Below are 12767 nucleotides of genomic sequence, written 5' to 3'. Positions count from 1 at the left end.
CCTACTGTAGCCTGGTTGCCCTCGTGTGTAGTGTAGTCTGGCGCTAACTGAGGACATCTGGGCAGCAGGGCAGGGCTAGCCCCCACGTTCTGGTTTTAGTACACACAGCAGACGTCACGGCAGGCGAGCTCGAGCTGGCACTGCAGGCTGGCTCGCGAAAGTGTTCTGCTGACCCGCCGCGACTGTGCCAAGGATGAGGATGATGATGAACAATAACAAACCCACCGGGCAGGCGCGCGCTCTGACGCGCACTGTCCAAATCATAGCGGCCAATGATTTCAGCGATTTCACACACACACACACACACACACACACACACACACACACACACACACACACACACACACACAGAGCAGCATCCTTCCCCACCTCTGGATACTCCTCTCACGGGGAGGGTTGGAGAGGAAGAGGAAGAGGGGGGTCGGGGGCACGCTTTCAGAGACTCAGGCTGTCAATCAACCGGAACAAAGACCGAGAGGAGTATTTTTTTGTATTCCACGCGAGAGAATGGACAGCCTTGACGTTTAATCTTTATAAATATTCACCAAGGCAGCCTTCAGCTACAACCCCCCCCCCCACACACACACACACACACACACACACACACCACTGATAGCTCCAGGTAGGCTACTACAATTCGTGGGCAATACACAAAGACTCGGTCAATCAGACCTCCTTCCGTCTATGACGGATTATAAACACAAATTGTTCAATGGTCCAAATGATGGGAGGATGAGAGCGCGAGAGGGAGAGAGCGAGAGAGAGAGAGAGAGAGAGAGAGAGAGAGAGAGAGAGAGAGAGAGAGAGAGAGAGAGAAGGCTATGGCCCAGTGACTTGACTTGATATTATTTATCGCAACAACAGAGATCGCTGCTTGTGATCTAAAATAACCGTGAACTTCATCCGACACAGATAACTGTCACCACCTTGTCCACGACAGCGGTGAATCCGTTGGCCCACCAACAGTCAGTCACACATCACACAAATAAGTTATTCCGAGACATTTCAGTCGCGCGCAAAACGAACTTCAGAGCGCTCTTAAATGTCACCAGGCAAGCCGACCCAGCTGCATCATCTGACAAGAGGGCCAAGATGTTTGAATGTCAAACGAGCCCGAGTCATTATATATAGCCTACTCTGGCCAAGGCTGTGAACAACCGTAAATCTCCCCCTCGCTGCCAGTCAAGTGTGGCCGAGTAGCGTATAAGGCCACTGGCAGCGGAACGGTGCTCAAGGCCAACAACAAAATAAAATGAAATAAAATAGTAATATTGTAATAATAACAGCCAAGCTTGAGATAAGAAGCGGACCTGTCGCCGTAGCCTATCTCTCCCTGGACACACTCGCGGTAATTAAGAGTAAGCCGGGGTGGAAGTTGGTGGGGGTTTAGGCTAATAACTCGCCCCGGTCTTATCTTAAAAAACACAAACCCGCAGACAGGGAGACCCAACCTCAGATGCACGCTCCATAGTCCCTTTACACCATGCTTTGTAGAGAGTAGAGAGTGAGAGAGAGACGGCATCTCACAATAACAACAGTCCTGGAGGCATAGGAGAACATCATGTGGTTGTGTGTAGGCTAACATCACCAAAACAAACACTTTCTGTTACCCAAAAGAAAAATCATATTTATATGTAGTGAGTGGTGTGTTAAATAACCACTGAATTAGTTTGATCGCTGTTCGTGTTGTGCTGAGAGCGGTTCCTCCCCTCCCCAACCATGTGCTGCCACAAAGCATCCAGAACACGCTGCCAAAATATGACACGATTTCACGCACTGACTCAAGCATTACAATGCACGTGGATAGAAACATTAAAATAAGCCCTATTGGACACGGCTCGGTTTCCGCTCAGCTCGCATACACACACACGCACACACCGAAGCTGATGGTGGTGGTGGGCCCCGCGTGTCTTCGCATTTCTGCAACCGGGCCAGAAGTTTAAATATCCTGCAAGATTATCCATCAAACACTACAAACAATCACGCCGCTATATCGGAGCATTCTCTCGTTGAATCTTCAGGGATGTAAGCATGGTTAGACATGGACACACTGGGCTATAGGATGCCGCATGCGTTTGCATTGCACTGCATCCCGACCATAAGCAGTAAAGGGTGTTAACTTCGCCTCCCCAGTCACAAACAAAAGCCCCTGTAAGCAGGAATCAAAAGGTTGTGGGACCCGGCTGCCATGGTCAAGTTCACGATGTAAGCCACGGTCAGATCCGGGGAGAGAGCTCCGTGCAAAGGGAAGGGGGCCGGCTAAACGGGGCCATCCAGCCGGCCAGTCGGTGCTCAAGATGCTCCAGCAAAACACCACAACATAGTGAGAGTGCAGAGTGGCGGTGAGCTAGTGAATTCCATACACTTACCGACAAAAGCGCACAGATATATTCCGAGTACGACAGGAGCGAGGTGGCAGCGGGGTCTTCGGGTAGCCATTTAAATCACTTTTTCCAGTTAGGATCTGAATACTTCCCCCCTGGGAAATGATTAAAAAAGAAGGCAATGTCGTAAAGGAATAAAGTCTTGTTTTTTTTTGTTTGCGTTAGCTCGTCATGATTCCAGCTACAACAATTGCTGGCTCGCAGGGGTCGAACATGCTTGCGCCATTTTGCACATCTATCAGGAATCTGTCAGCATCTCCGTGGTGCCCCCTCTCTCCCCCTCTCGCTCTCTCTCTCTCCTTTTCTCTCTCTCCCTCTTCCTATCCCTCTCTCCCCCTCGCCAGCGTTCTATATCTTTCCTCTCTATCTTGGGTGCCGACGTTGCATGCACACACAGCACACACCCTTCGCGTTCTAGCATGTACCAGCACTGTTCATGATCCTTCTCGCCTATCCTCGCCTGCCTCCTCTCTCTCCTCTCCTCCCTCGCCCCATGCACCGTTTCCCCTTTCCCTCACGGGCTAGGAACAAAAGACACGGGCTGTGTGGAGCTCAGAGGAGAGATAGAACGAGGGCGAGCGAGAGTGAGAAAGAGAGTGGGAGAGAGCGGCTTACCGCTGCTGTGTTATGGTAGGGTAATGCAATAGACCTTTAGGCTTGACTACAACATGCTTTGTTATTATATTTGTGTCGATTTTAAACAAAGGTGGTTGGGTCCAAATAAGCTGCGTCCACGAAAACAAACAACCATTTATTCTTTTATGCAATTGGAAAATCCAATTGGGAATGAAGCTTCATAAAATTAGGTTTCAAAATCAGAATGGAGGCTAATACGATTAACAATAAAAGGATGACGAATAGGACAGATGTTTTCCTAAATAGCTCATCTTATGATAAACCAATAGGCGTTTTAAGAAAGCAAAGATCTGAATAGGTTCTAACGAATTAGAATGACATAATTAGGCGTGTCCTTACAAGCACTTAGTGTCTGAGTTGTTTTTATTATTATTATCTCTACCGTCCATATAGCCTGCTGCCAATGTTGCAACTGAGAGAATCCCGTGCAGCCTCAGATACAATGTGACCTAACATGATCTACAGTCGAAGTGGTCGAAAACTGAGAGAGAGTCGCCCTCCGTCGTTTCAAAACGGTACTACACAGAGGTTGATGGCGTTTGTTTGTGTTGGGTGTGTATTGGTGGTGATACCTTCTTTGTTGTGTAGTCTATCCAAAATCAGCATGTTAGGCCTAGTTATTTGCCTGTCCCTTAAATTCAAGAGTAATATCTTTGCCTGTAGTTGGCCCAAGTCTGGAGGAGATTAGGTCTTTGTGGTTATTTGTGGAGTTACCTTTGGAGGAGTAGGCCAAGCTCAGTGGTTGTCCAAGCAGGGTTGCCAGATGAGGCTGATGATTTCCAGCCCAAAAAATGCTCAAAACCCGCCTAGAAGCACAAAATACCACCCAATTCTATTGATGTCTATGGCAAAAATTGGGCGAGTTTTTTTGTTGTTGCTAAATGCCATTTTTATCTGCACACGGCCATCCTAAGCATCCCAATTTGGCGGGAAACAGCCCAATCTGGCAACACTGTGTCCAAGTGGGGGCTGGGGACCCCCTAGGGGGGCCGCAAGGGGGTAGTAGGGGGGCCGTGTCAGGTTGGCAGGAAAAAAGTGTTGCTCAACAAAGCTAATAATTGAATAAATTGAATAACTAACATAAAAGAAAATAAACAATAAACAATAAGTTAAACAATTTCCTATTAGTGAAGAACAGCATAATAATAATGTATTGTATCTCGAAGCATTCCCATTATTGTTGTTATTATTTTATGTACACTGGGGTGCTGCCTCTCAGGCTTGCTATGGTTGTGAAAGGGAGTGCACATAAAAACATAAAATAAAATAAAATAAAGTAAAATAAAATAAAATGAAATGAAATGAAATAAAATAAAACATGGTATGGCACGCCCCATGTAAGGTGGGCCTTGGCTGGAGTCTAGAGTGGTATTACCAGCATTACCAATAGGATGAAGAACAGCTTCTTCCCCAAACAGCTTCTTCCCCAAACAGCTTCTTCCCCAAAGCTGTTACCAAGAGATTCTTTAAGTATATAGAGATATGCCAATGTAATAGGTTGCTATGGGCACCTAACATGACCAGGTTCCGCTCTGCCTAAAGGGGCGTGTCATAATACTCCTAGCATTGAATAGAACAGTCCTTAGGTCTGCCTAGGTCTGCCTAAAGGGGGATCCCCCCCCCCCCCTGCAATAATAGAACCCGGAAACAATGGGCCAATGGAACCTCTCTCTCTCTACTCTCTCTGCTGTTACTGCACTTAACGTACACTTGCTGGACTGTGGTCATCTGCAAAGGACTGTAGGGAAGCTCAAATCTCAGTTTACTTTGCACAATGACCATAAAAGGCTTTCTATTCCATTCTATTCTATTCTATTCTATTCTATTCTATTCTATTCTATTCTATGTAGGGTGTCGTGTCATGGTAAAGTTTGGGAACCCGTGGGGCAAGGCTACTGTATACACCCCTTTGTTTTCCAGTCCTTCTCATTCAACATGAAACATGATACCCATGAAATTAAAGGGGATCCAGGTAGGATTAAAAGTTTAATTAATCAATGTCCCGAGTCAGCTGATGGTTATGTGAATCTTAAGTAAGTGAACGATGACTCTCGCGACCACTTCCACGGTCCGCTGTCAGAAAACCCCAAATGCAACTTTTTGACAGAGCGGTCCGAAAGAGTGTCGTGGTAAAAGACTTTTCATACGAAAAATCGCTTTACATACCTTATTCAGATTTGTATCAACTGCTGGCATTCCGTGATGAAAAACATTCTCACTGCGAGTTTATTTGAACAGCATTTTTTCATTAAGGTGGAGATTTTGAGATAGGCATGCAATGGTCACCGCACAAACGACGTCATCCTACTTTGTGCCCCATTAAGGAGTCAAAGAGATGAGAAAACTTGTAAATAATAAAAAAAATGACAGACTTTTGAATATTCTTTAATGTATTCCTCTTGTTTGTTTGGTTATTGTCTATTTTATTATTTTTCTGTTTTTTATTAGAGTTGTTTGATGTAACCTAATCAAAATTGTCCATATTTACTATGTTTACTTGACCTTGTGTGCCTTATTGTTATGTCATGTCTTTGTCATCCTCTTTTATTGCAATAATAATAATTTTAAAAAAAGTCAAAGAGATGAGCATTTACATTTACCCCGATGGGCAGCTCCGCTTGTTTCAGAGCAGAGAACCTCATGGTCTCACATATAGGCTAATCATTGTATTAATACAATACAATACAACACAACCTGCATTTACATGTATATAGCGCAATATCACAACTAAAGTTGTCTCAAAGCGCTTTCAAAATACACATAGGCCTACACACACACACTTGCCCACATTTACACACCAGTTCTGGAGGCTGGACCGCACGGCGCCAGTTCTGCGGGGTTCATGTGAGAAGGTGCATACCTGGGGCATGTCAGAATTGCGGGTACATTTAGTGTCCCACAAAAAAAAATTCTTAATCATAAAAATCTTTTCAGAATCTACTTTCAATATTATCACTAAATACACTGTATGTTCACCAATGATAACTATTAGTTATAGTGAAAAGCATAATCCAAACCTACACCTACGTGTGTGTGTGTGTGTGTGTGTGTGTGTGTGTGTGTGTGTGTGTGTGTGTGTGTGTGTGTGTGTGTGTGTGTGTGTGTGTGTGTGTGTGCGTGCGAGAGAAAGAGAGAGAGAGAGAGAGAGAGAGAGAGAGAGAGAGAGAGAGAGAGAGAGAGAGAGAGAGAGCACTTTGTCACATGAACCCCGGACAACTGGTGCCTTTTTGGCAGTCCCCAGAGCTGGTGTGTGAATGAATTTGAAAGCACTTTGAGTCAACTGTTTAGTTGTGATATTGTGCTATATAAACACATATTTATTGATTGATTGGTAGAATAGCAAATCATTGCATCATCATTGTTATTATTATTATTATTATTATTATTATTATTATTATTATTATTATTAATTAGGGCTGGAACATTAACACGTTAATTTCGATTAATTAATCACGCGATTCGATTAATTAATTAACGCGATTTAAAAAATTAATCACAGTATAATACAGCTACATAGTTCTGGATTAGACCGGTGGATGGCAGTATTACGCCTGATGGTAAGCAGCCTGCTGAAATTGAGAGGCGTTCTCTCTTCTTTTAAAAATGGGTAATATTTTTAGATTAAGCTTATTTATTGTAATTATTCAAAATCCATGTGAAAAAAATATATTTTTCACTGTTCTCAAGTCAGATATTTGAATGCGATTAAAATGCGATTAGTTCGATTAATTGATTTCAAAGCCTATAGATTAATGCGATTAAAAATTTTAATCGAGTTCCAGACCTATTATTAATTGTAGTAATAGTAGTGGAAGTAGCACTATTAGTATCAGCTGTGGTGGTTGTATTGCTTTTGATACCTGTGAATTTTATCCATACAAAATGAATACCAACTGAGTAGATTCAGATTACAATGAAATGTGACAGAATTCTATTGACAGATGCAACAAGTGCCAACCATCAAACCACCTGCGTACATCACAATGGCAGCTAGGCAACATCACAGTGCTTATAGAATACCAGGCAATGTAGAGAAGATAAGGTCTAGTCTTGCTCGATCATGGATGAGAGATAGACTACAAAGGATGTCCGGCTCAACCATGGAAAAGATTCTGGAGTAGTCGTCTGGTTTTTTTGGTTTTGGTTTGCGTGACGTTTTCATGTGTGTCCCCTGGTCCCTTGTTTACGGTGTCCCAGGGGTATCAATCGGAATTCAAATAAAAAAAACAACTTCAACAACAAAAAACAACTTCAACAGAAAAACAGTTTCAAGAAGAGAAACGATGCAAATATAAAAGGATGAAAAAAAACCGCACTGCAAAAAGGAAATAATGTACCTTTGCTGTTGCAAAGACAAATATACGGTTGAGGGAGAAACGACAGAGGACAACAACAACAACAACACAGGGGACAAACAATCTGAGGCCGCGGTGGCGGTGGTGTTCTCCTCCTTCCCCTGGGAGATCCCAGACGAAGTTTTAGACGTTCTGGAGGACCTAGATGATGCACTGGACAAGGAGCTGGAGGAGAGGAGGGAGCGGAGGGAGCAGGAGTTGAGAGCCCTGCTGGACAATGTTCTTCTGGGTAAGACTAGAGGTGCCCTCACATAAGATATATATATATATTCTCCTAAAGAAACCAAGGAGTACTAGAACAAGTGGGTTATTCTGCAAATTTGGTCTAACTACTTTTATGGCGCTGTTAAGAAATCTTACCTTTAAGTTCATGAGAAGGCTTCATTGTGCAAAAAATGAGCTTATCGCTCAATTGGTTGATCCAAGTCGTAGCTCTGTAGGATATATGTCTACTATCTGGGAACACTGGCAAGCATTGCATTCACTAGCTTTCTTTTATTGTATGTGTATTTTTATTGTATCGTTGATGTGTGTATTGTAATGTAACAAAGAAAAAAACAGGCACATCCTTCTTAGAAAAGTGTTGGGTGCATGACTAGCGAAGTCACATGAAAAATGAAAATAAAGTCTGCACACCAACCTCCCGTTATCGTTATTTTAATGTGACATTTTGGGCATCCTGCCCTTCATCAGACAGATGTCTTTTGCCCTTCATCAGATGTCGGATGCCCGAAACCCCACATTAAAATAACAGTAACGGGAGCTTGGTGTTCAGACTTGATTTTCATTTTTCATCTAACGTTAGATATACCCTACACTTTATTAATGGCTCAAGTGCCCTTGACCAAGGCACCTATCCCCACATTTCCCCAGGGACTGTACACATGCACCTTTCAAATAATTCCATGTCACTTTGAATAACAACATCAGCTAAGTGTATTGTGATGTGATGTGATGTGATGTGATGTGATGTGATGGGATGTGATGTGATAATATTTAACCCTATCCAGACTGGGGGGGGGCTAAAAGTGCCCGCACCAACTTTGATGTCGTATAATTCCTTAACGACTTAAGCTATGACTACGAAACTTTGTGACTTTTCCTAACATTTAGTTGGCTACAGTTAAGTACTGAAAGATTATGTTTATCATTTTTGCCGTTGCCATGGCAACGGTTTTCTGACAGGTATGTCTGACCAAAAATCACTTTACCATATCTATGACGCCATATATTTTCATATTTTTTGTTATTTCCATTAGCATCAGACAACTTTGTGAGCATTTAAGTGGTTTGAAGCATAAAATCATTAAAATTTAAGTGCATTACCTAAATTTGTTGGAAAGTCCACTATGGCGAGATTTTGGGCATAATAAGATAATGATGTCATAATGACGTCATAATACCAGATAATTACACAAAAATTATGTCATTCATAGATGTCCATATGTAGACCATCTCCCCCAAATTCTGTAGTCATACCGTATTCCGTTCATGAGTTATGAGAGGGGGGTCAAAAGACCCCCCCCCCCCCCCCCCCCCCAGGCCCAGGAATGCCAAAAAGCCCAGTCTGAAAAGGGTTAAGGTGATGTAATGTAAGCTACTGCTAATGATGTAGATATCCAGGATCCAGAAAGTAGATGTTTTTCTAGACATTTGTACACAGAGGATATGTATTATTATTATTATTATTATTATTATTATTATTATTATTATTATTATTATTATTAATGATTAAACATTAAAATGATATTGAGTAAGGACACACAGTACATCTTTTCACCCAATAATTAACATGTGACATGTAATGAATGATCAGTTGCTGGATAAGAATAACAGTAAGACCTGTATGCGATTCATTACCCCCCCCCCCCTTATAGACACAGCCTCTCGGGCAGAAGAACATGATGATAATGATATCATGGCCACTGGAGGGACTGCAAATGTGGAGGAAGACTCGTCCTCTTCCGATTTGAATATGACCCCTGGAGAGGCCGAGAAGGTGGTGGAACAATTCACCTCCTCTGGTTTTGATAAGACCACTGGAGATGCCGAGAAGGTGAAAAAGGTGAGAAAAAAAAACCCACTAATCCTTCTTTGCCTCTGCACTTGTTGTACTGTAGCCTATATTTCCAGTGCACTTTGTAGTGATGCTGGGCCGGCTATGATTATGTCCTCATTTGGTTATGTCCTCACTTTGGTTATAAAGCGTCTGCCAAATGTAATGTAATGTATTGTAATGTAATGTAATGTAATGTAATGTGAATGAATAGCTCTCCTCTTCTCTTGAGGGTTTACAGGCCACCGAGGGCCCTACAAAAAAACATTCTTGTATACCAAATGCAATTTCCATGGAAAATAAGCTTTGGAAAAGTGAGAGGTGTCGGGTTTGGAACTACTGCATGTGGCTTGCTCTGTATGCTGGTGATTGGAGGGGTGGTTGGAGGGGGTGGATGGAACAATTTGTACCTACAGTATGTGTTTTTGTCTATTTGTGTTTTTATTCAGTGAGACCAAAGGCCATTTTCTTGCTGGCATGAAAATAAAGTCTATTCTATTCTATTCTATTCTATTCTATTCTATTCTATTCTATTCTGTCCAGGGTGCCATTGTCTCAGAGGGCCCTGTCCAGGGTGACATTGTCTCCGGTGACCTTGGACTTGGTGACACTGTCACGGATGACCTTGGGCTTGGTGACATTGACCTCGAGCTTGACCTGGATGGTATCAACTGTAACCTGGGCCTGCAGGACTTTGAGGACATGATCCAGAACTTCATGGAGTAAACTCAAGTCAAGTAATTTAAATTATGTTTGTTATGTATTTATATACCGTACATAGCCCATTATTATTATTTATAAAAATTATGAAAGATTATAAAAATATTCTACAATGATTTGAGTTGTGTATTTTATTGGGATATGTCATATATACAAACATTGACATAATACAAGGTGAGACAAGGAATATCGCAAACACCACCACCACCACCACCATCACCACCACCAACACCACCAACAACAACAACAACAACAACAACAACAATAACAAAAACAACAACACAGGAATAACTGTAACAACATGTTATGCCCCAACATGATCATGGTGAACAATAAACCAAAAGAGTGATACTGCATCATTTATGAAAATGGGCTGATTTTTTTTACACCTCTTGAGTTAAAAGATTGAGTTTTAACTTTTTCCTTTACTACCTGCCATTCTCTAATCCTGGCAGGGCAAATTTCACTTTCAAGATAGAATTAGTCATTGGGGTTACATAGGCATGAGTGAAATGAACATTTTTGTTTAATTTTATAAACTCCCGACAACATTTCCTCTGAATTTTCAATTAGGCTATTGTCAGTTAGAGCATTTACTGTATGTACAGAAACATGCTAATGGTGAAAATAACACAAATCATGCAATGTTTTCAGACTTCAAAAAAGGAAAAGAAAACAACATGATATTCACTTTAACCCTCAAGCGATCGGCCTGTTTTTGCGACTAATCTGACCGAGCGGGGTCATTTATGACCCCAAGGAGTTTATATAGAAATACCACTATATAAATTATTTTTTGGGGTTCATTCAAATTTATTTACATCTTGCACATACTTGTCCCTCATCTAAAGCAAAACATGTGAATTTGAACATTTTATTGTTTTGCTAAAAATTAGTCAAACTTACATACGTTTAAGCTAAATATGATGTATGCCCTCATTTGCATATGTAAACATCAAAATACAAAAAACATCCAATACATTTTTTTCTTCTCTCATCATCAGTAATCAACTGAGAAAGTTTCATGGTGATATCTATCATTTAAATTTTTTAGCCTATTCATTTGCAGTAGTCTTACCATAATAATACAGTATATTTATGATAATTATGGAAATTGCTCAAAGTGAAACTTTGGGAAACCAAGCTAAATTCTATCCATTAGGCCCATATATGATATTTCTGCAATAAAACTTTTGGGTATTCAACATTTCTGGGTTCATGAAATCACAAGATCAGGTAATTTATACATAGACAAAACTATGCCTCAAACATATAAGCTTATGCACACTCAAACTTTCTATGAAACTTTTTCTGGACATTGTAGCTATGAAAATGTGTCTTCCATATGTATTAGAGCAAAGAAATGATTCAACTGATGCTTCAGCCTTTGTATAGCCATATAATAAGGAAAATTCTAAAAACGCTATTGATTTCTACACTGATGACTTGTTTCCTTCCTCTTTGTTCATCAGGATGACTTTTATTTCATATTCTCATCATGTGTCTAGGACTACTGTGCCATGATATCAACAAATATGGAGCAATAACAGAGGAAATGCTACCTGGGTGCCCTCACAATATGCTTGGTTGGCTATCGCAGGGGTGCCCTATTTATTTATATAATATATTATATTTTAATACTGTAAATGTTTATATCATGAATATGTTAGATCTGCTCACCATGGCCTGCCCCAAGACACAAAATACATGAACCAGAGTTTGAAAATTAAAACAACAATTGACATTATAATGTTGAGTATCTCATGGATCCTCTCGGGGTCATAAATGACCCCAGAGGTGTTTTGATTATAAATCCCATATAGATGGTCCAAATCTCACGAAAATCATTCACAACATGCACAACATATGTATTGACAAACTCCTAGAAGGACAAGTTAACCTGATGAAAATGGCAGAAATGGTGTATGAAAATATGTGCCCGGGTCATAAATGACCCCAGTCGGTCGCTTTAGGGTTAAAACAGCATAAAAGTAAGGTATTAATACAGGAAGAGTTAAGAAATCAATATTTGGTAGAATAACCCTGGATTTTAATCACAGCATTCGTGCATCTTGGCATGCTCCTCAGCAGCCTTTCACAGTGTTCTTAAATGACTTGATTCCACTCCAGGTGCAAAAGTTCAACTTGAATGTATCAGGCCTGAAATGAAGTTATCCAAGAGCAATGTGCCGGAAAGGTGGACAGCATACAAAAATGCATGAGAGCCGCATTTTTTTTTTTTTAAATCGACATTGCTATTATATTTTTTTAACCCATTGTGTCCTGGAGCGACATATACACTGCATTCAGGTTCTTGAGATTTGAGATGTTTTATTAAAATTGTGGGTAAGTTGGAGCTGAATGAACACATTCCAAGGCAAAACGAGGGTCCAATTTTTAAATGCAACTCATTTCATGTTTGTATGTGCCTCTGAGATATTTATGATTTAGGTAGAGTGCACCCTTTCCCAAAAAGGGCTTAGGCTAAAATGGGTTAAAGTAAAGCCCAGAGGTGACATGGAGGGAAAGCTGTATGGACTGGAGACTACAGCTAACTAGAGATCATAAGTTTGATTTGCAAGATCTCAACGTTGATTTGCGAGATCTCGAATTTGT

General features: G+C 41.1%; 1 protein-coding gene across 1 annotated transcript; it reads left to right on the top strand.

Moving 5' to 3' along the window:
- The first annotated feature begins 7083 nt into the window (after positions 1-7083).
- On the top strand, positions 7084-10157 carry LOC134440042 (uncharacterized). The gene is made up of 3 exons (XM_063189969.1): positions 7084-7604; positions 9253-9440; positions 9975-10157. The coding sequence occupies exons 1-3, from the start codon at positions 7352-7354 to the stop codon at positions 10155-10157; spliced, it is 624 nt and encodes a 207-aa protein (XP_063046039.1). The 5' UTR covers positions 7084-7351.
- Positions 10158-12767: the final 2610 nt, after the last annotated feature.

Source organism: Engraulis encrasicolus, chromosome 23 (assembly GCF_034702125.1).
Source record: "Engraulis encrasicolus isolate BLACKSEA-1 chromosome 23, IST_EnEncr_1.0, whole genome shotgun sequence".
Taxonomy (NCBI): Eukaryota; Metazoa; Chordata; class Actinopteri; order Clupeiformes; family Engraulidae; genus Engraulis; species Engraulis encrasicolus.
Note: the sequence above shows the minus strand (reverse complement) of the source record. Positions and strands in the feature narration are given on the sequence as shown.